Source organism: Dicentrarchus labrax, unplaced genomic scaffold (genome assembly GCF_905237075.1).
Source record: "Dicentrarchus labrax unplaced genomic scaffold, dlabrax2021, whole genome shotgun sequence".
Lineage (NCBI taxonomy): Eukaryota > Metazoa > Chordata > Actinopteri > Moronidae > Dicentrarchus > Dicentrarchus labrax.
This window is the reverse complement of record NW_026136712.1, coordinates 7,791,744-7,817,500: the sequence shown is the minus strand read 5'-3', so window position 1 is coordinate 7,817,500 and position 25,757 is coordinate 7,791,744. Positions and strand designations below refer to the sequence as shown.

The 25,757-nt window shown below is 39.8% G+C and overlaps 1 protein-coding gene across 3 annotated transcripts in view; it reads left to right on the top strand.

Moving 5' to 3' along the window:
• baiap2l1a (BAR/IMD domain containing adaptor protein 2 like 1a) overlaps positions 1-24,805 on the top strand; it is a 26,378-nt gene extending 1,573 nt beyond the window's left edge. Inside the window, exons 2-14 of one of the 3 annotated variants that reach the window (XM_051418033.1) lie at positions 183-258; positions 437-523; positions 9,754-9,815; positions 11,022-11,093; positions 11,253-11,387; positions 14,971-15,123; positions 15,219-15,362; positions 15,875-15,998; positions 16,730-16,943; positions 19,155-19,214; positions 19,311-19,458; positions 22,739-22,782; positions 22,904-24,805. In XM_051418033.1, the coding sequence (XP_051273993.1) occupies positions 183-258; positions 437-523; positions 9,754-9,815; positions 11,022-11,093; positions 11,253-11,387; positions 14,971-15,123; positions 15,219-15,362; positions 15,875-15,998; positions 16,730-16,943; positions 19,155-19,214; positions 19,311-19,458; positions 22,739-22,782; positions 22,904-22,976 (1,392 nt within the window). In that variant the 3' untranslated portion in view covers positions 22,977-24,805. Of the gene's footprint in view, positions 1-182; positions 259-436; positions 524-9,753; positions 9,816-11,021; positions 11,094-11,252; positions 11,388-14,970; positions 15,124-15,218; positions 15,363-15,874; positions 15,999-16,729; positions 16,944-19,154; positions 19,215-19,307; positions 19,459-22,738; positions 22,783-22,903 lie in introns of all 3 variants that reach the window. The other 2 variants (XM_051418032.1, XM_051418034.1) reach the window with 2 other exon arrangements.
• The last annotated feature ends 952 nt before the right edge of the window (positions 24,806-25,757 follow it).

Below are 25,757 nucleotides of genomic sequence, written 5' to 3'. Positions count from 1 at the left end.
ATGAATTTCTCTTCTCCCCACCCACTCCCACAAAAATAGCCTCATGAATTTTATTATTCTTGGCAATCCCCTTTTTTTTTTTTATTTAGGGTGTTTGTGCGTAAGCAAAAGAGAAAGTAGGTTACAAAAATGTGTGAAAGTGTATCATTTTATCAACCGTTAATCTCTGCTCTTTGTCCCAGATTATGATGGATCAGTTCAACCCGGGCCTGAGGAACCTGGTCAACCTCGGGAAGAACTATGAGAAATCAGTCACAGGTAAACAGCTTACACACTCACAACAGGACGTACTGATCTAAAGGTCTTAATGTGAACTTTGAATTTGGCCTCGGAGTACCTCAATGTCAACAGTATCGCCACCAATCGAAGAGTTTGTTTTGGAAGTTTCGCCAGAACACAAAATGATCCAGAAACTTTTCTCTGTCTCCCCACGCAGCCATGACTCTCGCTGGAAAGGCCTATTTTGATGCAGTCTCAAAGATCGGCGTGAATGCCACCGTGTCTCCAGTCTCCAGAGAGCTCGGTGAGTTTCATGCGAGTCCAGGTTAGATCTGCCCACAGTGGTTGAAATCTCAAGGGGGTCTGCCTGATGTTCATATTCAAACGCCTCTGTGGTGGAGATATTGATTTCTCACTTTTATTTCTGTTGAATAATTCTTAAAGGAATAGTTAGTAGATACCACTCTCATGTCTGTACGGTTAATATGAATCTAAAGTAAGCAGCTGGTTAGCTTAGCTTAGCGCAAAGACTGGAAACTGGGGGAACCAGCTAGCCTGGCTCTCTCCAGAGGTCACAAAATCTGACTACCATCCCTTCTAAAGTGTAAAAACACGGATTAGTGGTTTTATGAGTATTAGTTGAATGAGAGCACTGACCTTGACCATGACATAACCCGCCATTCAACAACAGCGTGTTGTTTTGTAAGAATTATACATTGTCATTTAGTCATGTTGGCAGGCTAGCCCCAGTTTCCAGCCTTTATGCTAAGCTAAGATAACTGGCTGCTGGCCATAGCCTTAAATGCATCGTACAGACACAAGAGTGGTATTGATCTTCTCAAATAACCTTTGGCAAGAAAACAAATAAGTGTATTTCCCAAAATCTGAGAGAGATGCTCTTGTTTCGCCCAAACATCCTGTCAAACAACAGAGGCTGGACACCACCAAAATGCAGTTTCTATGCAACTTCATTACGGTGACGTATTTTGCCCGCATGCAGCCATCATCCCAAATGCGAGTCAATTATGCAAACATCTGGAAATAACATTGATTGAATCCTTGTGGCACAGTAGCAGCAGAAATGTATTATTGTCTGCTGTCTACCCCTCGTTCTGATTGAAGTGCTTCCTCTCATCTGTCTCCTCTCTGAGGCTGCCATATAGGCTGTTTTTCATCCATTCTGTGACTCATCTCCAATTATTCTATTAGTGCTAAAATTTGGAGCTGACCCACTTTGTACAGGGGTCCTAATTCCCTGCCATTACAATTCAAGTTGGTTTTTTGTATTCTGCTGCGTCACTCCTGCTGGCTTTATAAATTGGCCGCATGTAAGCTCAGGTTGCTGTGACAGGCAGGGAATCAGAGTAGAGCAGTAAATATGGCAAGATAATGCTCTGTCATCTAGCCCTTTTAAAGGAAAACTGGGACCACAGGGAACGTTACATCCATTTACATCACCACACATGTCTTGGAAAAATAGCTGCATATTTTCCCTTCCTTTAGATGGCATTTGCATTACTTCCTGTCATAAACAAAGTCTGTTGACATGCCAGGCTTGTTGCCGCGATCGTCACCGAGCTGTCACTGTGTGAAAGAGACGTGACTAGGTGTGTCTGTCGCATTTGGTGAAAATGTAAATAAAGTAATAAGGAAGTGAGTGAAACACAAAAGCAGCATAGCCAAACATTAGAGCAGAGATGAAAATGAAACCATGAAGAACACATTTCATAACATTTTAGACAAAAAAAATCCAGACTCTCAGGTATCACTTTGGCTTTTTCTTGACCACTCTTACTTACTAGAATAAAATGTAAACTGAGCAGGTTTTGATACATTTGGGTGTAGACAACCTGTGGCTCTGGAGCATCTGTAACCCATCTCCAGTTGCTCCCCATGGCTTTGATAAAAAAAAAATTATACCTGCAAATTAGCACCACAACCAAAGAAACAGGGAAATCTGCAAATGATGATATTATTTTTTCTATCTGTCTGGTAGAGTGCAGTGAAACATTTACTGTGATTGAGGATAATCTCCAGACACTGCTGTCACGCAATGTTAATCGAGTTTGTCAGACCTGCACCTGTCAGTTAACAATGCCAACACTTCATCGCTTCATTAAATAATATGTTCATGTTACACGGTCTTGACGTTTTCACTGCATACCAAAAACAAGTGCCACACCAGATGCTCCGCCATCTTTACTTTTGAGCATGTGAAAGGTTTGTAGCTTTAACATTGATTGCCTTTCTGGACAAAAATACATGAATTTAAATGTATTAGATTCGAAGATGCTGCAATCTTGTCACTTCATTTGACACCCGTTCCAACATTGAAATGGCTTCTAGTAAAACGGCGCATGAAGTCTAGACGACAACGAGACAGTGTGAATTCTTTCACACATTGCAGGGAGCAGAGTAGCAAACACGCTGAATAAACAGACAGACAGAGGAGACTGTCTTCCCACCAATGATCCTCCTCATCCCCTGTTCCTCCATCTGCCTCACCAAACCCACCACCAGTCTTTACTGTCTGTTTGTGGAGGCCAGGGGAGACTTAAACTATATGGAAATATTTTCGAGTTTCTTCATTTTGTCCCTTTTTTTATTGGTATAATATGACAAAATAAAAGACATAAAACTGAGTTAAACAATGGTGGAAGTGTCAGAAACTACAGACCTAACCGTTCCTTCCCCGTAAATACTTCGACAGGATTTACAGTTGCTTCTTATTGCCTCAAGTGAATCTTTAATCATTTACTCCGTCACTGACACTCGGGTGGTTGATATAGGCATAAGAGTCAAAGAATTAAGCATACTCTCCTTTAAACGGCACCACCGTCAAGAATGACAGACCCACCTCTGTGAATGGTGTGGTGTAAAAAGCACTTGCGTCATAGTGGTTGGCAGGTATTTGCAGAAAGTTACCTAAGGCTTTTACTTGATACCGCGCTCCTCCCTTTTTTTTTTTTCAGGACTACAGTTTGTCCACATTTCCTCTTTCAGATTGATGCTATAATGGAGGTGAAAGTGTACTTGTAATAAGACTTTTAGTCAAACGCCACAAGTGCTTGAAGTCAGATAGATGAGTGAAAGCCTCTAATCGGTGCTGTCGACTTAAAAGAAACATCAACATGCTTGAGAAATTGTTACATCTTATGGTACATGCTGCAAAAGTTACAATAAAAGCCACCTTCTTGATAACCCTTAGATGAGATGTTCTCCCATGTTCTACTTTCTGTTATTCAGTTAATAACTTCCTCCACTAACTCAAAGTGACTCCAAATATTTGAAAATGCCAACGGTTCAAAAATGTTCCTTAGTGTACTACTATATACGCTTGAAAGTAGAAATAACACAAATTTAAAGTTGAATCGATAAGCAGTAAAACTTAATAGATTTAATACATTCTTGGGATTTGCTGCTTTACATGGTCTGGCAATTGCTGGTAACCACTAGCTAATGGTGGCTAATGTTAGCTGAAGTAAGAGAGATAGCTTTGTGACTCTCATTACTGAGTCTGTTTGCTGACTTGCTTTGACTGACTTTTTTGCTAATTGTGCTACTGTTTGGCTACATTTTAGCATGGATATACCTTTTATTTTTCCCATAAAAGTAAAACAGAAACACAGACTTCACTTGGAGACATGACGTCGTAAAGGAACTGTCTCAAGAAAATTTGTAAGAAAAATGTATGTGCCATTACTTTTTGAGACCACAGCTATTAAGCTAGTTCTACATTTGAAATTGCCCATGATTACGTTAATCTATAACAGCTGGTGTGCCATACATCAGTCTGTTTATTTAAAAGTCATAGTTTTCAGTGGGTGTACAATTAGAAACTTCCTGTGCATTAGCACATGACTGGAGCTGCCATTCCACTCTGAAAAGCAGCAGGTAGTGAGGGACTGAAAATGTTACAGTAGAAAGAATAACATGATCCCCACCCCTTCCACCTTTCCTCTGTGCCTCAGTCGAAATTGTTTTTTGAAATATTGAAGTAGTCAGCATGAGAAAAATGGTAATGTCAGCCGGAGCGATCTTTTTCTCCCCAGAGATTTAGGATTCAGAGTGTTTCCTGCCAATAGCTTCTGCAGCAGTTTTAGCTGTCGAGAGCAGCCATTTCTTCTGAACGGAGGATGATGTTATGGTTAATAAGAGTTTGTGACATCTCAAACATCTGGCGTAAAGCTATTTCATGGGCCCGTTTTACTCTCTAGACACAACACACGGTATTGCCTCTATCATTAGTAAGCTACATGGTGGGCAGTTTATCTTTCATTACAGACATCCTCACCAGAAGCATCAGGGAACCATAAATGTTTTCCAAAAGTCAGTGAAGGTACACCTCCCTTCATTTTTCTCCCTGCTTTGTATTTTGCGTCTGAGAACACCTGGAACGGACTCATCTGTCTTGGCCCATAAAACTTGGCAACATAGTTTATTTAATTTGTTTTAGAGGGAAGAACAGGCTCACTATCAATAACAATGCACGTCTCCATCATGAATATTGCTGTCCTCGAGCAATAAAGAATGTCTCTTTGTTTAGACCTGTAGGCTAATAGGGGTCTCTTTTTATTTATTTTTTTATTTTCACCTTTTCTTAAAACCAACAAGATGCACAATTTATACATTTAAATTTATTTTATTTTTTTTTATCTCAGATGATGTATGTGACATAAGATTTTAGTGCCCCCTCTAGGCTAATTAGAGTAATAACATGCAACATACTCCAGAGTTTCATTAGAGGAATAGTTCGACATTTACAATCGATCAATACACTCACTCGCTTTCTTCAACATGGGTTAGATAAGATGACTCATACTAGAAGTAGGGGGAAACAGCTAGCCTGGCTCCGTCCAAAGCTGAAAAAATCTGCTAATCAGCTATTCTAAATTATTAACACGTTTTTGTTCAAAATGTGTAAAGAAATGTTAAAACTTTGGACAGAGGCTATAGCTGTGTCCTTCTGCTTCCAGACTTTACGCCTAGATAAGCTAACGGTCTTGTTTGTCCAGCCACATACCTAGCGTACAGATGTAAGTGTGTCAGTGGTGTTGCTTTTCTCTGACTCTCGGCAAGAAAATGAATATTTTACAAAATGTTGAACTATTTCTTTAAACCACCATTAGGCTTATCAGCTCTACTGATCATGAGAGGTATGGGCAAATGCTGAGAACAATCAGCTGGACCAGTCACACAGACACAGACTTTTTTTTTTCCAAACGAGGCATAGACTGATGAAAACAAGCAAAATAGAGGAGGGTGGAGGTTGTTTTCAAAGAGTCCACTCATTGTTCAGTCAGTTATGACTCCTTTCGTCACACTCCACAGCTCTCTAATGATCTCAGACCTCAAACACCCTCGTCCCGAATCCACCATTAAACTAAAGGCTCTCCAGTGCACTGGGAGTTTCCTCCAAGGGACCTCTAAAGAGACCAGAGACTCACTTACTGCTCAATAAACTGTGACGCTGGGGCATCTAAAACCCCGTCACACTTCAGTCCTTTCACGGAAATACCCCATGATTCTTTGTGACCCCTCCTTTGCTTGCTCTGCACCTGAAGTCGTTTATCAGCTATTAAAGATTTTAAAAAGTATTTAGTGGAAATCATTGACTATAAAACCTTTAAACCACCTTGTTCTTTAGTTTTTCTTCACAGAAAGAGCATACGAAGCATACATGCCGTTTTTAAGGTTACTTAAGGTTTGCCTTCAGTTTATAAATTGAGATTTATTGTTGATGCTCTGCGGCTGCAGTTAGTTTTATGTGTTCTAGTAATAAAAGATGGTATGTGCTGTGTGTGATGGCAGGTCATCGCTCTATGTTAAGGAAGCTGTCCTAGCTATTGATCTGTAGGAAACACAGTAGACATGCTGAATGTCAGTAGATTCTCAAATCACTAAACAATAGATTAATACAAACCAAAAAAGGTCGCTCTTGATCATCATTAGAGTGATAAACCGATTATCAGTATTCAAGGTGGTTGATTTGATTGGTAATAATGCCGACAGAGTGTTCTCTGCATTTCTTTGGCAACTTTTGGTTTAAAGACATGTGAAGATGTCGCCTTGGGCTTTTATGTTTAATGATTGATCAATCGATCGATTGAGTGTTTGTATCTACCAATTGTCAGCTTTAGAAACTGAACAATGCAGCCTTGCCTTTAGTTGGCATGGCAGTTTATGCAGTTGATGTTGACAAAACAATGTCGCTTCAAGGTCTATGAATTAGCCATTCCTGAGCTTTTGATCATATCACATGATCTTCATCAGCAGATAGAGTTTGCCCAGTGATCATTAAATTGTGGATACATTTTTTTTTTTTTTTACCCTTGAGCTTTTGATGTACGCAGTGGTTGTTGGTTGTTTAATACAAACTCTGTAGAGGAGTGGCATTCCCAGGAATTCTTTTGGATCATTTTGTGTCACAATGAACACCACGGTGACCTCTCCCTGTGTTTCTACCACTTTGGATTTAGACCACAGTCACACATAATGACATCATTTATGCAAGGGTGTAGCTCTGATCCATGCAACCCCCACACAGTCTCTCTGTACCGGCACTGGAATGTGTATAACTTAGATACCATTCGATCCTGAGTCACATAGGAGGAGCAGTGTCAGTGTTCAGAAGTCTGCGTGAATAACCTGAGTGATGCATACAACTTCGCTTACAAGGCTATGACCAACTTAGTTCAGCTCAGATGTCGCTTGCACAACAGAGGAAGGATTATCAGTTAAAGTGGTGAAATAAAGGTGAGCCAGAGAAAAGGTGCCAACAGGTGAGCTGCCAGTGTTTGCCCTGCCAACGTCATGTCATATTGTACAGCTTCCTTATCTAACACCAAATAGGCATGAGTTGTGTTGGCACAGGGCACTCCCAGCTCATAAATGGCATCACCTGTTGAATTTTATCAGCAGCTTTGTAAAACAGGCATTTTGATACAGGTATTGCCAAGTGAATTACTAACGTAGTTAATACAGGACCAAAAGAAAATACTTTTCAGTCGTCTCTTTTTACACTTTTTCGGCCTTCACTTTGACCTGTAGTCAACAGCAGTTGGGTTATGAATGTTTTAACCCCCCCTCTTAAAGCTCAGGCTATCAAGCTGCATGCATTGGATAAAAAAGTCAAAGTTAATTTTATCTAGTGAGCTACAGTATCTGAAGTAGTTTACATTACTTCTACTACTGATTATGAAGTGTTGGATGAGGAAGTGGAGGAGAGAATAGACAAAGTGTTCGTAATAATGACTCACAAGTCATGTGAGTGAATTGTGGATGGCGTAGTTTTCCACAGGTATCTTTTATCAACCATTACCAACCTAAAACATGGCGTTGTATATTTGAAATCGTTGATGTGAGATTAGATTATTGTAGAACTTAACATCTTCAGAAGAGAACAAATCACCAGGAACAGAGATTGGAGATAAAATAAACTGAGAAAAAGCCATCCCATGATGTTGTTCTTTTAATGTGATGAACTTGAATAGCAGTCCAGTTCAGCCCAGTAGATGCTAAAAACCATGTCTTGCCAGGTGCTTCTTTTCCATTATTCACACTTTAGCTAGAGAGAATCCATTTTTACTTTCACTTTTACACCTCAGCTCTCACATCTTATTTCCTCAGAGAGAAAGCCTACAAGTGTCAGCTCTCTGACTTCTTCGCAATGTTGTATTCTGTCCATCTCAACTCCAGTTCACCCTCTTCAGTCTTTCATGTGACAGATTCATCGTTCACCATATGGTCTATATATACCAAGTTGTGATGACTTTTTGTAGCATGTACTGTCCCTCAGGCAGGCTTTCACACCTTGTTAACCCCAAAGGTGAAGCCTGCAGGTGTACAACGGTCTCTTTAAACTCCATCCCGTGCCTTTCTCAGCCTCCCCCTTCCACTCCACGCAGGCTGTTGTTGGGGCTGTACAAACAGCCCCCCGAGCCAGCACCACCCCTCCCCGCGGAAGCACAAAGGCAGCATTTACCAGTACGTTCTGGTGACCTTCAGAGGGCAATGTTGTTGTAGCTGGACGCTGCCCGCTGGATCACAGAAGTGCAGCTCTGTATCAGCTGGTCATTACGTTTGTTTGTTCTGAGTGGAGGCGTGCAGGGAGGAATGTCAGGTTGGGTCAAACGTGTATGAGGTGTTCAGGTGTTCGAGTGTGCTTACATAGGCATCTTTTTTACAGATTTTCACCTAAAAATCACAAAGTGAACCCAACACCTGTGCTTTGTTAACTATCTTCTGAAGGTGTTGAGATTCTTGCAGGTTGTTCACTTTTGCTCTTTTCCCTCACAGTGACTCTGTCACATGTCCGAATACGATGTCCCACACTGTTTTTACAGGATCAGAACACTGTGTGTCCTATAGTAAACCTTGAGTCTAGATTTCACCCCATTGTGACAGAGGTAGCACTATAAACTGCTTAGCTATGACTGTCCACTTCTGTTTACAGTATTGACTCACTCCCATTGTCTCGTGTCATATGCTGCTCTATCCATGCTGTAGCCTGTCTGTGAATGGAGACTGTTCTGTATCTGACTACACAATACCAGAATGTTTCATAGAGATTACTTATTGACAGTTGTTCAAATATTGAAAGGAGATAAGTCATCGGTAAAATATGAGCTGCAAAGATGTATGCAAGGCTTTATAAAAAACTAGTTATGTTTATACAGGAAATTTGGAAAGTGTTTATTGTTGAGGGTTCTTACATCATTACATCTGCTCCTGAATCTGCATTCTGTTGTACACGGCTTTCGGATGTTTGGTTTCTTAAAGGAATAGGTCAACATTTTGAGAAATACACTTTCTTGCCTGGAGTTTGATATGAGTATTTGTTTTGTTTGTTTAATTACACATATAAAAAACAAATACAGTATATGAATGGCAACAGAATGTGAAGTAGAATTGCATATAAAAGTGGCATATTACAAGAAATAATTACAGCAATGTAGTATGAAGAATCCAACAGACACATTCATAATACATGCAATTGTACACAAACACTATTATTAACAGGCTAAGAGCATACACTCATATGATATGACTTAGAGTTTTCATAAGACAAAAAGTATTAATACCATTCTCATGTCTGTATTGCAAATATGAAGCTGCAGCCAGTTAGCTTAGCTTAGCACAAAGACTAGAAACAGGGGGAAACAGCCAGCCTGGCTCTATACAAAGGGAACAAAACCACATACCAGCACCCCTTAATCTAACTCAATAACATTATATCTTGTTTGTTTAATCCTTTCAAAAACCAAAGTGCAAAAACAACACGTTGTGGTTTAACAGGAGGTTGCGTGCCGCTCTGTTTCTTTGCCCGGGCGGAGTCACTTCCTGTAGTGATATCACTCTTCTTTTGTGACTCTCTGCAAGAAAGCGAATAAATGTTTTCCCTGAAGTATTTGCTTTAACTCCTCTTTACCGAGGTTATAACACAAAACCTCAGGGGCCATACATTCAGAACAGTTTTCTCTTTCTTTGTAATGATTTCTGAAATACTAAGAGTCGTTCCTGGTGTTTTCCTAGGTGTGGTTCTGATGGAGATAGCAGAGGTCCACAGGAACGTCCACAATGAACTGGAAGAGAACGTGAGTAGCTTTAAAGTGTGTCTGGTGATATTCTATATTTTTCTTACTGTCAACAAATCCCATAAAAATACCAAAACCAGCAACGAATTGATCTTACAAAAAAAATGTTGTGTAGCCAAAGCCTGATATATCTCATTCCTCTGTGCCATCAACCTCCATTATTGTCCATAAACTCAAAATCACATAAATGAGCCTCACTGTTGGTGGCATGGTCTTAGGGCTGAGAGCCTTAGACATGGAAGTCAGAAAGTATTGAGAGACAGACTGACACATTGTAGGTTTTGGTCTTTCCATGGTCTTTTGTTGACAGTACAAAAAAGAATATGACCAGCCTTGATTTTGAATGCCTTCTCTCAGCAAAGCCCACTGCTCTTAAAGTTGTTCCCTTCATCTTTGCTCCATTATTTCTGGTCCTGAATCAGAAGAATAAAAGGAACATAATGTGCGGAGAAGAACATAATGGATTTGATGGATGAAAAGAGACTAAATCTTTCTTGTGTTGCAATTATGTCATTAAAATAATTTTGTGCATTGACTGGTCACCTGTTGAGCTTGTAGGAGTAAGAAATTGTCATTCCTAGAAGTACCCCATGGCCATTAACTCTCTTATCTTCACATAATGGACACAGATTTTCCATTTGTTACACTGTCCTTTCTATACGTAACCTTTACAACCTTTTGAGCTCATTCTTTTCATTTTAGAGAGTTTGAAATAGTTGTTACAAAAGGTGAAGGAAAGTTTGACGAAAGTAGAGAATCCACTGAGTCATTCCTGACCCTGCTGCCTCAGGGTGAAATGCTTCAGATACCAGCTGGTGACGAGAAGAAAATCGAAGTCAACTGTCGCCAGTTTAAATGCGGCAACAACTGAAAAACAGGACTTAGTCTAATGTAAGAAAAATTTGAGAAATAAGCACAAGCTCTCTCCAAGTTACTTTGAGACTACCCCAGACTGATTGGAATTTATCTGCGAGAGGGGGAAGTTGTAAATCATTAACCGTAACAGGCTGATAAGCCATCCCTGGTGGGTGGAATCTCATCCTCTCAGAAACCCATTATCATACATTCCACCAGGTCACTCCACTCTTATCATAACGCTGCCATTGAGCCATGTGACTGAACTGTACATTGCGATTAAAACAGCGAGCATGCAGCAGGATGTATGTTGCAATGAATTTGAGTTGTGTGTTTTCACATTTTCCGCAGTTAAAGAGGTTCCACAGAGAGGTTATTATCGAGCTGGAGAAGAAGACAGAGATGGATGTTAAATACATGAACGTAAGTGTAATCATATATCCCTCTTTCCATCAGTTCAAACACCCACCAACCAAATAGAGAGATTATTTCAGCCTCTGTGCATCTGAGGAACGTTTGTGTAATGAAAACTGCTCAACTGGTCCTCCCTTCACTTATGCCTCTCTTGTCAAACGTCTGTAGGCCACCTTCAAGCGCTATCAGTCAGAGCACAAGCTGAAGCAGGACTCCCTGGAGCGCTCGCTCACGGACCTGAAGAAACTCAGGAGGAAAAGCCAGGGAAAGCAATCAAATAAGTACGAGATAAAAGAAAACGAGGTGAGATTGAAACCAAACCAACCCCAACCTTCCCTTCAAAATGTTGTGTTCACTTGTGTAATACTTTGTATGGATTTTCGAGCAATGGGGCCTTTGCATGCTTATGCTCTGATGCCAGTGAAAAGTATATGACAAGTGTACAATTTATGTGACTGTGTGGAGAGATGTGGCCAAGATTGTTCTCATGATAATCACATACCAATGCAACAGAGTAAAGTGGTGGTGTGGAGCACGTTTTGCTTCTCAGTTGTACTTTAGTATTACGTAAGAGCATGGCATCATTGATGACAGACAATGATGAAACAAAATTCCTTAAACGAAACGCTTTTTTTTTAGATTGGACAAAGGACTAAAACCATCAAAGGTGCCACCACGCCTGTAGCCATCTGCAGATTCTCTGTTTTTGCATGTAGGAGGCCATTATAGCTTGGCTCACAGCGTTTAGCTATACAGATGGAAAATTGTGTTTTTATTGAAGGCGTACACACCCAGATTTGCACAAACATATGCATGAATGCTCACATGTATGCTGGCACAGACACGGTTTCAGACAGTGCTGAGATGCAGGTTGTATTGTTCGATCTATACTAAATGGTCATCTTAGGTTGTTTATTTTTTGTTTAACCTTTATTTAACCAGTCATGTCATTAAGAACAAATGTATAATTGCGGGCTGTAAAATTGCAAAGACTCTTGAGGGAAGGGAGTAGGGGCTAAAAAAGAAATGTCAAAAGTTAAAAAAACATCGGCACACATCCCTCAAATATTTAAAATGTAATCACGCCCATGCATATTTACATAAAATCACAACAAGCATTACATGTGACAAAAGGCATTACAAAAAAGACGCAAGCGTCAGACAGGCAACAGCATCAGGCAACGAAGCAACAGACAAAGCAAGGAACAGCAGTAGCCAGAGAACAAGAATATGCATAGGACAACAGACAGAGCAAAAGTTAAGAAGGATTATTGTGTTGGGAAACAGCCGCATGCATCAGTGAGAATGTCCTTAATAGAGTCTTTGAAGTTGACTTGGAGATACATTTGTCCATTATTAGTGTTTTTTGCAGATTGTTTCAGTCTTTGGCTGCAGCAGACGGAATACAGTATTTGTTTTGGGCACTTTCAACAGAATATGTTGAGCAGAGTGGGTGTTACAGGCAGCAGATGCAGTCGGGGAGGACAGACCAAAGAAGGTTTTGTAGATAAGCGTGAACCAATGATTATTACAACATGTCTGTAAGGATGGTCAGCTGATAGAGGAATAAAGAGTAAAGTGGTATGTTTTCCATTTTAATTCTTGGCAGCCAAAAATTTAGTTTGTCATAAAAAAAGTCAGAGGTAAATTGATCGACTTGTATTTCCAGTGTAACTACTTCGATTATCCAAGGACATATAGTAAGGAAGGCGCAATAAGCATGTTTTGTATGCCAAAACAGAGCTGGTAGGGCTTCAACATCCACTCAACACTCCTAAATTGAGCCCTTGTTCTTGAGCTGGACTACAGATGGACTAACAGCAGAGGTCTCATAAAATCTAATCTCTCACATCTCAGAAATCACATTGAAATGACAACCGTGGCTAAAACAAGTGCCACTGCTGGATGGACAGAAGTACACACACAGCTTTGAGGTTTTGCAAGTCAGTGTCGAAATTGCCTCACTTGAGTAGGCTTGTGTGTGGTTCAGTGACCCTGAGTGTATTGGTTGAAGTGTGTTGCACACTGTCGGGTGTTTATGTTCTTCTGCCAACAAGCAGTCTTAACACCTCAGATAGTAATTTGCTTTGTAAATCAGTGTGGTGAGATGAAGGAGGGACTGCATAGCCTGAGTAATAACTCCTGTCTGGCTCTAGTTTTGATTTTAATCGACTGTTTTCAGGGCCTCACTTTGATGATGGATGGTGTGTAAGCCTGGCTTGTTTCGAGAAAATTACAATAACAAAAGCTTTAATTAAAAAAAGTAAAGATTGCATGTTGTAAAAGAGCTGTTAAGATGCATGCTGTTTCTTTTTCCCTCTGCTGCTAAAGTCAGAATCAGTCTCCTGTTTACCCTTGCACTTGAACAGCCTGAGCCTGGCTCTCAATCTGAGCTGAGACTTGGGGCCTCTCCTCTCTGGGAAGTGGCTTTTTCATTATCTGATAAAAAATGACACTGGTTGACAAAAAGAGAGACGAGGCTAACTACTCAGCTTTCTCATAATCATGTGTGGCGCTGCCAATGATGAGCTCACTGCTCTCACCGCCTCTCACTGAGAGTCTGGATGATTGTTTGCGGTGAAAATGGGAAAAGAAGAGTCTTGATTCTGCTTCTGACAGGCTATTGTAGAGAGAAAGAGAGAGACAGAAAAAAATGAGACCAGACAGTAGAGGAGGGTCTCCGAGCCTTTAGAGACAGGCTGCTTTTCTGTCACCATGACAACCGGGGGGAAATGGGAGAGATAGGGGCGAGTGGGTGTAGAATAAAAGGATGGAGCGGTGGGTTGAGAAGTCAGTTTAAAGAGTTTGATATGTCAGGTTCAGTCGCCTTGACAGGCAGAGTCGCCCTCAGCCTCTTTGAGGGGAAGGTGTGTTTTTCAGCGAGCTAATTTGGTTTTCCGCTGCACAAAGATCAATCCACACGCAACAGGAGACCCGACTTAACTTGTCGCTAATTGGAGAAACTTTCATTCTAAAGCTCATTAGCACCTCAATTTGTGAATCTGACCTGAGCACGCAAATAAATCTGATCCCCTCTAGATTCACCCTGTGGCACAGCCTGCACTGCGGAGCAGGAGGTGCTGGCAACTGCAAGATGAACATATTGTCAAAAAATCAAACAAACACAAGTGTGTGTGGTAGTTTTTATTAACACTAATAAGAGCAACACATCATCAGGCTTGTGAAAAAGTACCAAAGGTCTTACAGTAAAAACGTGAAAACAACCAGACATCATTAAGGAAATAGATAATTATCAAATGTGTGCAAATGTGATTAAAAACAATAAACAAATATGCCCAAGATCGACACAAACAAGACATGATTAAATGAAATGAATATATAAATAAAATTAAAGATAATAATTCAAATAATGTAGAAAAATCTAATTACAATATAAAAGAGTGAAGTAAAAATGAAAAGAAGACAAATAAGACAAATTATGGGAAATAAATAAATACATATATTTTTTCATTTGTATTCATTTGTGTTGTATCCTACAATTTGTATGTATGCTATTTCTTTTGTTTCTTTTCTTCCCTGTTAGATATTTTCTTTTATTTATTTCTATTATTCTACTTATTTTATTTTTCCTTTTCATTTATTTATTTGTATTTTTCTGTGCCATTTATATATTAATTTACTGTTTTATTATTATTTTATTATTATGTTTTTATTATCATTTATTTATTCATATTTATTTTATATATATTTAATTTATTTAGGCCCATTCTACCATTCTGTGTTTCATCTTTGGTGCACTTTGTAGAAGATATCCTGCAATACAATATAGTAGAATACAGTACTCATTTTATTTCTCATTTGAAACCTGACCAGTTATTAACCCTGTACCATGCCCCCCCCCCCCGTCCTACGACTCTGTCTGCAGTATATGAAGACCATCACATCGCGCCAGGTGGACATGCAGAAGTTCATGGCTGAGGGCTGCAGGGAGGCCTTACTGGAAGAAAAGAGACGCTTCTGTTTCCTGGCAGACAAACACTGCATGTTCTCTTATCAAATTAGCAACTTCCATGAGAAAGTAAGCACGAACAGAGAGGTAATCCTGCATAGTCTGACCCCTCCATTTATAGGCTGTTTAACACCTTGCTCTTTTTCTTTCTCCGGTGTTTCCAGGCCAAAGAGATGCTGGCCGTGAAGCTCCCCAGCTGGCAGGAAAAATGCAGCGACATCACCATGGTGCCGGATACGGTGATGACCATGATAGAGGGGCTGTCCACCACTCCGGAGCAATCCCCGCAGGTTGAGCGCAACAACAGGGTGAGTGTTTGCTGCTCGTGTGTGGTTTCATGCTGCTTGTTGTGAGCTGTATTTATTTATCTTTTGTGTTGCTTTTCATCACTGACTTACTGTAAGATGCGTCAGATAAAAGCTGTAGATAAAAGCCTTGCAGATAGTGCATAAGTGGAACAAATCATGTAGAAAAGACTGGCCCTGGAGTGTTTTATCTTGTCTTGTTGCTTGTAGTTTGTCTTGTTAAGGTGCTGGTATCTGATGGAGGCTGTTGTGTGTAAAGTGGCTTGTTATCATTGTCTGGCTACCAGCCACGGGAAACCCTGCATGTGCTTGTGTTGTTATTTCAAAGTCCACTGAGGGTTTTTTGGCCCTGGTTATTTATTGCTGCGTAGGAGGGAGACAATAAGTTTCAATTACAGTAATGACTGTTTTGCCTTGATAAGGACTTCACCCTGTTCATTCAAACACAATGTTATAATTTCTCATATTTTGTCACATATTGCGACTGCTAATCTTATTCCTCTTCATCCCCTCAGAACAACATGGAGTCACCGGTGCCTCCTCCAGCACCCCAGCTCAAGGCACAGATCAGTCCATTAGCCAACATGTTCAACCCAGAGCCCAGATCTCCGCTCACCTCCTCTTCAGACCACGGCTCAGGTACAGATGGCTTCTCTGAAACACAGGCAAAATAGGCTATGCAAAAATACATAGATATACCCAAAAATGACTGTGGAATGTCTCAGTCCTCCACCAAAGCAAATTCCTTGTATGCAAAAACCTTCTTGGCAATAAAACCAGTTTGACCGTTAACAAGATGCATCACCCAGTCATATTTCATGAAAACTGAATGAGTGAAATTCTGACAATTAATATTATAATACTTTTAAAATGTCATGGGTTCCTTCTTTTGAAGTTCTGTCAAAATACAAGCACTGTGTGTGTTGTTGTTGAGCTTATTCACTCTTGGACAGTTAAATGAAAAAAATCTACAAAAAAACATTTGTACGGTAAATATGAAGCTAGCTGGCTGTTAGCTTAGCTTAGCAAACATTACAAAATCCAGAACCTCCAAAGATCACATTATATCTTCTCACACAAACCCCAAATTGTCATTTTTAAACTTAGCATGTAATACAATCTGTGATCTTTAGAGGTGCTGGTAGGAATTTGTTAGCTTTGGAAAGAAGCAGGCTAACTGTTAAGCTAACTGTCTCTTGGCTGTAGCTGCACATTTACCGTGCAGTCTTAATAATGTTATCAATCTTGCCTCTGCAAGAAAGCAAATTAACCCCAAAGTGTCAAACTACTGCTTTAAAACAAATGACCTTTGATTATTTTTAGAGTTTTGATCTCTAATCTCTGTTTTTGTGACCCTCCGCTGCCTCCAGATCGCGGCAGTCTCGGGGAGGGCAGTCTGTCCCGGTCGACATCTCAGTCGTCCGGTCTCAATGTGGGCAGGAGGCCTCGAGTTAAGACCATCTTTCCCCATACGGCGGGCAACAACCACACACTCCTCAGCTTCGATGACGGCGACATCATCACCCTGCTCATCCAGGAAGAGAAGGACGGCTGGCTCTATGGAGAGCTGGAGCGGACACAGCAGTGAGTATTTAACTATTTTCATACTCAGGGATGTTTGGATGGCTAAATGGCACCTCAGTCCAGTTTACTTAACCTGTTTATTCCAATGTTTTAATGTAAATATGAAAGATTTTTGTTTGTTTTGGTGGTTCTTTGCCTCATGATGATCGATGGTTATCCCATCTTTTTGTTCATCTCGGCCTCTCTGGTTTTAAAGGATAAGTCTGGTGATTCAATACTTTTCAACAAATCCCATGAAAAGACCAAAACCCACTATGGAGAGTCTGTGCAGCTTAAGTGTGATACAGTTTATTCTTCTGTGCCATAGAGCTCCATTGTTGTCCTAAAGCCATTAAAAACACATCAGTGAGCCACACTGTTTCACTGGGTGACATGTTTCTTCATTACCATGAACAAACACAATGTAGTTTATTTTTGTCCATCCCACATACACCTGCTGCTTTAAATGCTATAAATACAGACAGGCTGGAGAAGACGGAAAGTACAGTGAGACAGGCTAACACATTATGGGTTTTGGTCTTTTTAATAACAAACATTGAACCTTCAGCCTAAAGAGCTGGATTGGATGTATAGGCTTTTTAAAGTCTTACAGAACTTGTTAAAAGTGAATACAAACTTGAAATGTGGAATAGAAAGTTTTATTGTGAAATCCCTCCCTCACATAGCCTACTTGATTTAAATACAATATAAATACAACCTTTGGCACACCCACGAGAGGAAATGTACTTTCATTCCAACAAATATGCAGCAGCACTAACACACAGGCGTTTTTCACATAACTCACTTGAGCAGCATTTGTTTGTGGCTTTGTGTCTGTGAATATCTCGCTGTGCTAATACATCATGCCTAGAAACACGGAGTATGCCAGATATGTTCAACATGACAGTCGTAAAGCTTGATCTCTCTCTCTCTCCCTCGCTCACTCTTGCCCTGCCCAGCAACACCAGACACACATGAAAAAACTCCAGGTGCACACACACACACACACACACACACACACACACACAAACAAGAGACATCTGGTCTTTTATATTTCGCTCAACAATGAAGAAATGCTTAATTTTGTCTCTATCACACACTGCCCCGTTAGCTTTGTGTGTCTTATCTGCTCAATGGTTGTATTGGAAAATGTACACAAGTCGTGTTTGTATATGTAGCTACTGCGGCACAGATCCATAAAGTAGCCTCTGAGTTGCCTGTGTAATTACCGCCATCTTCAGCTCCTCGCCAGATCAATTAGGACTCATAACACAGGCAAGAGGATTACGGAGTGCTTACAGAGCTTGTGTCGAATTTTTTTTCATTCCCACTTTGAAACAAATTAGTGCAAGCCTTATCTGCTCCATGGGTGTGAGAGCATGTGTGTGTGTGTCATTAAGTGGTCTTTTGAATTGAAGTGGTTTTAATGCAGTCAGTGGCGGTTTGTCAAGAAGAGGACATGTTGGGATAAATCACATTACATTCTGTTCCTTAGCAACAAATCCAGCGCATTGGCCTGATAAGCCATCTTTTTCTCTAGACGTGATTTGGAGGCAACTTCTGAGTCTTAGTGAGCAAAATCTGTCTGTCTGTCATATATCCTGTGTCTGATATGTGCATCTGGTTCAAGCGTGTTGTCTGTGGCTGCGATTCTCGACAGTTTTAACTCAAAAAGAAATCTTCTTGCAGAGTGACTGTGTCAGATTCTGAACATATTTCAAAAGTGGCATTCATCATTTTGGCAGAGTTGATTTTGAGACATATTATTTTATCATGGATAATTATATATAATTTTATCATAATGAAAAATACTGATGTACATCATCTGATACTCTCGGAGAGATTCTTTATTTGGGTTACCTAAATATGAAACTTACCTACTATACCTAATTGTGCAGAACAGGAGATCAGTAACCTGTATCAGCCTATTTTCTGGTTGATTTTGGACAGAACCAGGCTAACTGTTTCCCTTTGTTTCAAGCTAACTGAGAGTGGTATTGATCTTCTTTTCTAACTCAAGCAAAAAACTCCCTCGTACTCCCCAAAACGCCCCTCAAACTATTCCTTTGAAGAGCGTGTGTTATTTCTGGTATCATGCAGTGTAATCATTTGTAGCTACAGTAGACATGCACCCCAGGAAGATAACAACTAATGGATATCAAAATAATCAACAAACAATAAACATGTGACTGTTTATATAAAATGTTGCTGTGTTTGTCTCTCTCTCATTAGGCGGGGCTGGTTTCCCTCTTCTTACTGCAGGCCTCATTCTGAGCCGGTGATATCAGATAGGTAAGGAGACATTACAACATGCCGGGAAGAGAATCTGTGATTTGTTTCACACCTGATGTTTGATAGTTGTACCTTTTATGTCGTATGCACTAGCAGCAATCTGGGCACACCGGTGCGTCGTCTGAGTGTGGCCAGTCTGCCAGAGCAGGAGGAGGAGGAGCCGGTGTTGCTGCCGCCACCAGACTACAGCGACGACACCCCCTCTAAACCAGTGATCCCCTCAATGCCCTCGCCACAGAGCATGGTCAGTACCAGCACTTGAGCAACATGCACCAACCACATGTTGTCTGTTATATTTATTAAATCAGTGAAAGAGCTTTTTTTTTTTTTTTTTAACAAACATTTTATGAAAAAAGTCTCTTTAACAGCATAACCTTATATGTTTTAACTGTTTGATCTCTTTGGGTGGTTTGATGGTTTGGTTTGATGTAAAGCCTTATTGACTGGTGGAAATGGTATCAGTTTGTTGTGTGTAATGATGTTGTAATATTTGCGGGAATTCTAGGTATTGAATTTCCTTGTTACCAAGAAACCTTTTAACCAAATGGTTGTGTCCAAAAGACAAAAGACAAGAACACAAATCAAAACACACAGAATCCAAGTACATAACAACTAAAACAGACTACTCTTTAACATGGCTTCAGTGTTGGGAGTTTGTCCTACTAATATACTGACATACTTTAATTTAAATGAGTGCTGTTTTCAAGCATTTTTAGAGTCCTGTAAGAAGAGATGAGATGCTGTCCTGTTGTTATGGCTAAAAGAAGTTGTTCTATGGATTTGGTTTACTTGCCATTATTCAGACTATTCCATTAAGCCATCATTTGTTTTCCAATGAGGATGTTAGTTTCTTTTTTTATTATTATGTGGAGGCACTGTGCTATAAAATGCAAACAAACATGCTCCTTATTAAAAGTAGTCTTCCATTGTATTTTATATAACTACAAGCTGAAAAACAAGCGAACAGCCAGTGAACTTGTTGGAGCATTTAGTAGCTCATTAGCCAGGTGTTTCCATCAGGAGTTGCTGGAAGCTAAAAGGATAGTGAATAGTGGAATTACAGTCACCTGGTTGCCAGAGTATTACTCCAAATGATTCAAATGCAGATGTTGTTTCACACCTGCTGGGCATGTAAATAGGAAAGTTCAGCTTAAAAGACGATAATATCTCAGTCTTGTGACAAAGAATAAAAGGCAACGTCTGCCATCATTATCTGCCAACAGAGGTGCATTGTATCATTATGAAAGTTAAGATTTTGAAGGTAGCTCTTTACCATCTTTAGCTCAGAGATTTGTTTGTGAGCAGTGTCTGACCCGCCAACTAGGTAAACACAGATACACTCCTCTTTCTTTTACAGCTATTGTTGACACAATTTGCATGGCTAACAGTAGAGGACTGTGGTTGTGCTAGACAGCTGCCATGTTTGAATGTCTATGAAGCGTGCCATCTCTTGCTCGAGGAAAGGTCTTATGTTTCCTGATAGGCTATCTGTATTGCCTTACCTAAGCCATAGCAGCGACAACAGCTAAACCACAAAATGCCATCACACACATGGAACTTTAAGTCTGAGTAATTAGTTCTTATCAAAAATCTTTTTGCTGCATAGTCATCGCTTCCACGCCCCTTTGAACGGCACAGAGCCAGAAACACACCTCAATTCCTCTAACCGATGATTATTTCCTATAAGGATGTGCAAACGTTCTGCATGAGCTTCTTAGCAATTTTGCCACTGTTAACAGACTTAAGTGCTGTATCAAGAGGAAACAGGCAACGTAGACCAGAGAGTTGTTGGCTCAATATATTAAATATATGTATTTTAAAAGACATTTGAAAAATGCTCCCAGCCAGGTTTTGCTGGGTTTTGTTTGGGAATGGAGAGATTGGAGGATAGGAGAGTTACAGGGGAAGGCATAAAGGACACAAGGGTATAGGCACAATTTCATTTGGTGCCTGCACTGTGTCAGCTGATTGAGAATGAACTAGTAGCTGTCCAGGCAGCAGACAAGCCCAGGCATGCTTCTTTCTCCCTCATCATCACCTTCCTCACTGCTCTGTCTGTACTCTGTGTCCTTTGTATCTGCTGCCTCAGGGTTTTACCATGAAATAAAGCACAGTGAGGGATATACCTTCACCTACAGGAGGAATCCCAGTGTTGTTCAGTCATCTTATCCTCATGTTATTAAAACATTAACATTCTTATTCAAACACATGGACAAAAACTTTGGTAAGGCCACGTACAACAAGTTCTTATCGTCCCTATGACAATTTGTTCAGCTGGCAGAAGGCTGACTGTGCTCTTTACTTTTGTTATTGTGACTTTAGGGCGAAGGTGGACCTTGTAACCGTTGCTCATGGGACTTTCGTTCCCTCTGGGACTTTCGTTCCCTGAATTCAGCCTCTCAGGCAGCATTCAAATCCCTTTTTCTGTAGAGGGGATCCTAAATTCAATCAGTTTCAGTGATTTGATCAAGTACAGTTGTTATGTAACTTATATTGGGGTTTTTTTATTCAATGTGTTTGTTAGTCATAAAAACTATAGTTACCCTAAAGTAATTGTTGATGTTTTTGCATACATTTTCACAATTTAACTTGAAATGTCTATATTTCCAAGGAAACACAAGCGTTCTCAGTAAAGATTTTTAAAGCCAGGAAATGAACAGACGCTTCAGCTGAAATGTTATCATTTATTCTCAAATGAGGAATGTAAGAGTTCGTTGATGGCAGAACACAATCTAGAAATAGGTGTTTCCTGAACGGCATAGTTCAGGGCAAAAAGGTCTCCCAGCTTGTAGGTGCATGTTCGGTGACTTCTGGATGTTGTCTGCTCTCTAATGGAAGAGCAGGGTAATGCAAAGAGATCCATTCCTATAAACCTGATAACAGAGGTGTATTATAATGATATAATCTATTTAGGTTTCTATAGCAAGTTACCTCTCTTTATCAGCTTCTCTTTGTCATGCACACTAAAAAAATTAATGATAACATCTTAGTTTGAATGCATTTTAGTATCTAATCTAAAGACAACATCTTGAACTACAAACTCATGACTTGTCTAAAGTTCATCTGACATATATATTATCTGATTTAGCACCCCTATAAACTTTCTTTGCAGCATCTAATGAACATATATGTGCTGTAGGCAACATAGCTCCGGTGGTTTATGTTCCTCAAATGTATTGTCCCCATGCTCACATGGCTCTGTGGAGGCGATACGATTATCGTCCTCAGGTGAGAGAAAAAGAGGAGTGTGTCCCTCGCCGGCCTTTCTAGATTGTCTAGATTCCAGTCTGAGGTCTGAGGTTGTAAGTATGTGTCAAAACTATAGTGTGCTTATAAGTAAGGAGGGGGGACAACTGTTGATGAGAAATCTTATCAAACCAGTCCGGCAACACTGACTTTCTTCACAGCTGGAGGGAGGGTGTAGGTTTGTGGTGACTGTGGTGGTGTGTGTTGAATGTTGTGTGTTATTTCTCTTTGTCTGCTGGATCTTTAAGGGTCTTTTCTTCTGTGTTTTTTGACAACAGGTTTCTTTAGCACCCAATGTCACTGCAAAGGCTCCTTTTCTAGGGTGAGTGACCTAACACAACTAACAAACACTCACAGTTGTGTCAATAATTAAAGGTTGGTTGATGGTAAATTTAAAGATGTTATACCAGCATTATGATTTTTTCCCCTTTTCCTGCCCACAGAGGAGGGAATCCGTTTGCCACGGTCAAGCTGAGACCAACTGTCACGCATGACAGATCAGCGCCAGTCATCTAACACAGAGGAGGAGGATTTTCACCGCTGTCATGCCTTCAGGGGAATCATACAACATGGGACCCCTGCGACACACCGAATATCACCCCAACCTGACATCTCACCAGCCTGCATGCTAGTCTCTCTCAGTACCAGTCTGCTCTATTAAAGGGATCCATTGTTTTTGGCACAGAAAGTTTTACCATGCAAGTGTGTGTTTTACATTAGCCACAACAGGGACATGTTGCATAATCAATACATGGAAAAGCAGGAATTCTGAAAACTTTTGTTGCACAAAGAGTTATTTTATGTGAAAAAAAGTGTCCCCCCAAAATGAAAATTTAGACTTTGTCACTGAAAGTTGTAATCAGATCTAAAAATATGTTGCATTGCTTGTGGCTGCTTTGCAATTAAAGCCACCTTGTGCTTTGGCAGTCGCTTAATACAGATAAGACATCACATAGACCAAACAAAACTTAATATAACTCTTATACAGTGTAAAGACAATGAACAATGAGGCTGATAACAATGAGATAAAATTGCACTGGCATACACTGTTTCCTGTGAATCCCCCGTGCATTGGTAGGCAATTGGAATCCAGCACGGGAGTGGCGGACTCCACCACTACCGATGAAAATCTTGAGGATTATAACTTCAGGAAGTAATTCAAACTAGAAAATACTTTTGTTTCAACCAGTCTTTCCAGTTTTACAAAATTTAGACAGAATATCTTTCCACCATGATTCAACTGTTTTGTAGACAAACAATTACAAAAAAAGGGGAGGGGTGGCATTTAATGCTAGCTATGTGCTGTAGTTCCTTCAGCATTGTAATACGAGGCTGAGATTAAGCTATTGTGCATCTAATGGTCCTACAAATACCAGTGGAGTTTCTACCGGTATGCTAACAAGGTGATGAAACCTGAATCTTCATTTTGGGGTGAACTGTCACTTTCAGATAGTTTCTATAAGAGGACAATGGATGCTCAGACAGTGTCTTGAGGTCTTTTCTGGTTTATTTGTGCAGCAGTCAGTGCAGTGTTTAAATACAGAATGATGAGATCTAGATGTTAACAATAGTGACCTGATGCTGATGGAAAAAGACAACCCAGGCTATCTTCCTGACTTGCTGAAAAATATATTGTTATTTCTATTTTTATTAATTATTTGTCTTTCTTTTAAGAGAAATTGTGATATTCTAAGGTTGTGAGAATGAAGGGAGAGTGACGTGTTGGGAAAAAGGGTTTGTCATTTGAGTGAAGGCAAAACAGTATGTCACTGTTTAAAATGAGAAGGCTATTTATATACAGTAAGTTTGTATGAGATATTTAAATGAAATATGTATACAGAAGTCCATTCTGTGAAGGGGCCCCTTTGAATACAATAGCCACTGTGCTGATGATCCCACACTGATTTTGATTTGAATGCTGGTATGTATTTTAAATGGGCAAAATTACCTTTTGATGAAGGAAATATTTTTCACTCCTGTTGTTTAACGTAGATTCTGTGTACCATGCACAGTTTATGCAAAATAAAAATGTTCTTTACTGTTAGACATTTGTATTGTATGAATAAAGTGGGTCGTTATTTAAAATTAACAGTATGAACTGTTTCTTGAGGAACTGACTTCTGCCATGTATTTGCTTTACAGAATGTAAATGTATGGTGAGGAAATGATTGGTGAAACAGTTTATTGATCCTCATAGACCCACTGATGTTAAGTGTGTAAGTGAACCCATCATACTGACATAGTTATTGCCTCATGCTTTCTTCAGAGTACCTTGCCACTGTGTTGACCAATGTAGTCTTTTTTTCTCAATAAAACAAGGTAGAGTCCAGTAAAAGTTTGCATAATTTATGTCCAATTGTGTTTTCTGTTTTTGTCTCACCGGCCTCTGCAAGAGGTTGTTTTATGTTTCACTCAGCTGAGGTTCAAGGGTGATTTATAATGTGATAAATGTTGCTTTCTCATGTAGGTGTTTATTTTGTGAAAGACGTGGGTATGAAAATTATTAGAAGAAGCTGAATATTATCAACCAATTGCCATGCATGCATTAAATATACAGACTGTATAAAGACTATTGAGAAACAGAGAGATATATAAACACTAAGGGCTGTTAGATTACACACAAAGGATCCAAAGATAAGTTGGATAAAAATATGTAAAAAGGAGACTAACTGACAAAGTTATTGTGTAAGTAATAATCAGAAAGGAGTGCCTAAATTAGGGGTCTGAAACCAGCAGGATCAAATGCAACTCTTTCTAAGCCTAAAACCAAGGTTAAGTACTGGCAGTTAGCGAGGAGACCAGCTGATCGTTTTTACCATGGACTTTATTATAACTGCTCCTGTCATCAGCTGTTGTTCTCCAAGAAAACAATCTCTACTAGACGTTCAGTGCAGTATGACAGGTAGATTTTTTTTTTTTTTTTTACCTCTGACCTTTCAGGCAGCCCCATCCATTCAGGAGAGAACAACCTGTCCAGTGTCCCCCAGGTAATCTGAGCTTGAGACCCCTGGCCTATATGATCCACATTTCTATGATGATGATAATGATGCTGGCCTGTTATTGAAATGTTTTTTTTTGTATGTCTTTATAAAACATGAGCATGATGGCAGAAGTAATTAAATAAATGAAAGCCCTGCATTCAAAATTCCTACTGAGTATAAGCAAGTATTACTAGCAAAATATAGTTTTTATTGCAGGATAGTGTAAGGTACAACTTTATCATTCTTAAATAAAATAACTAATAACTATAGCTGTCAGATAAATGTAGTGAAGTAAAAGGTACCCTCTGAAATGTAG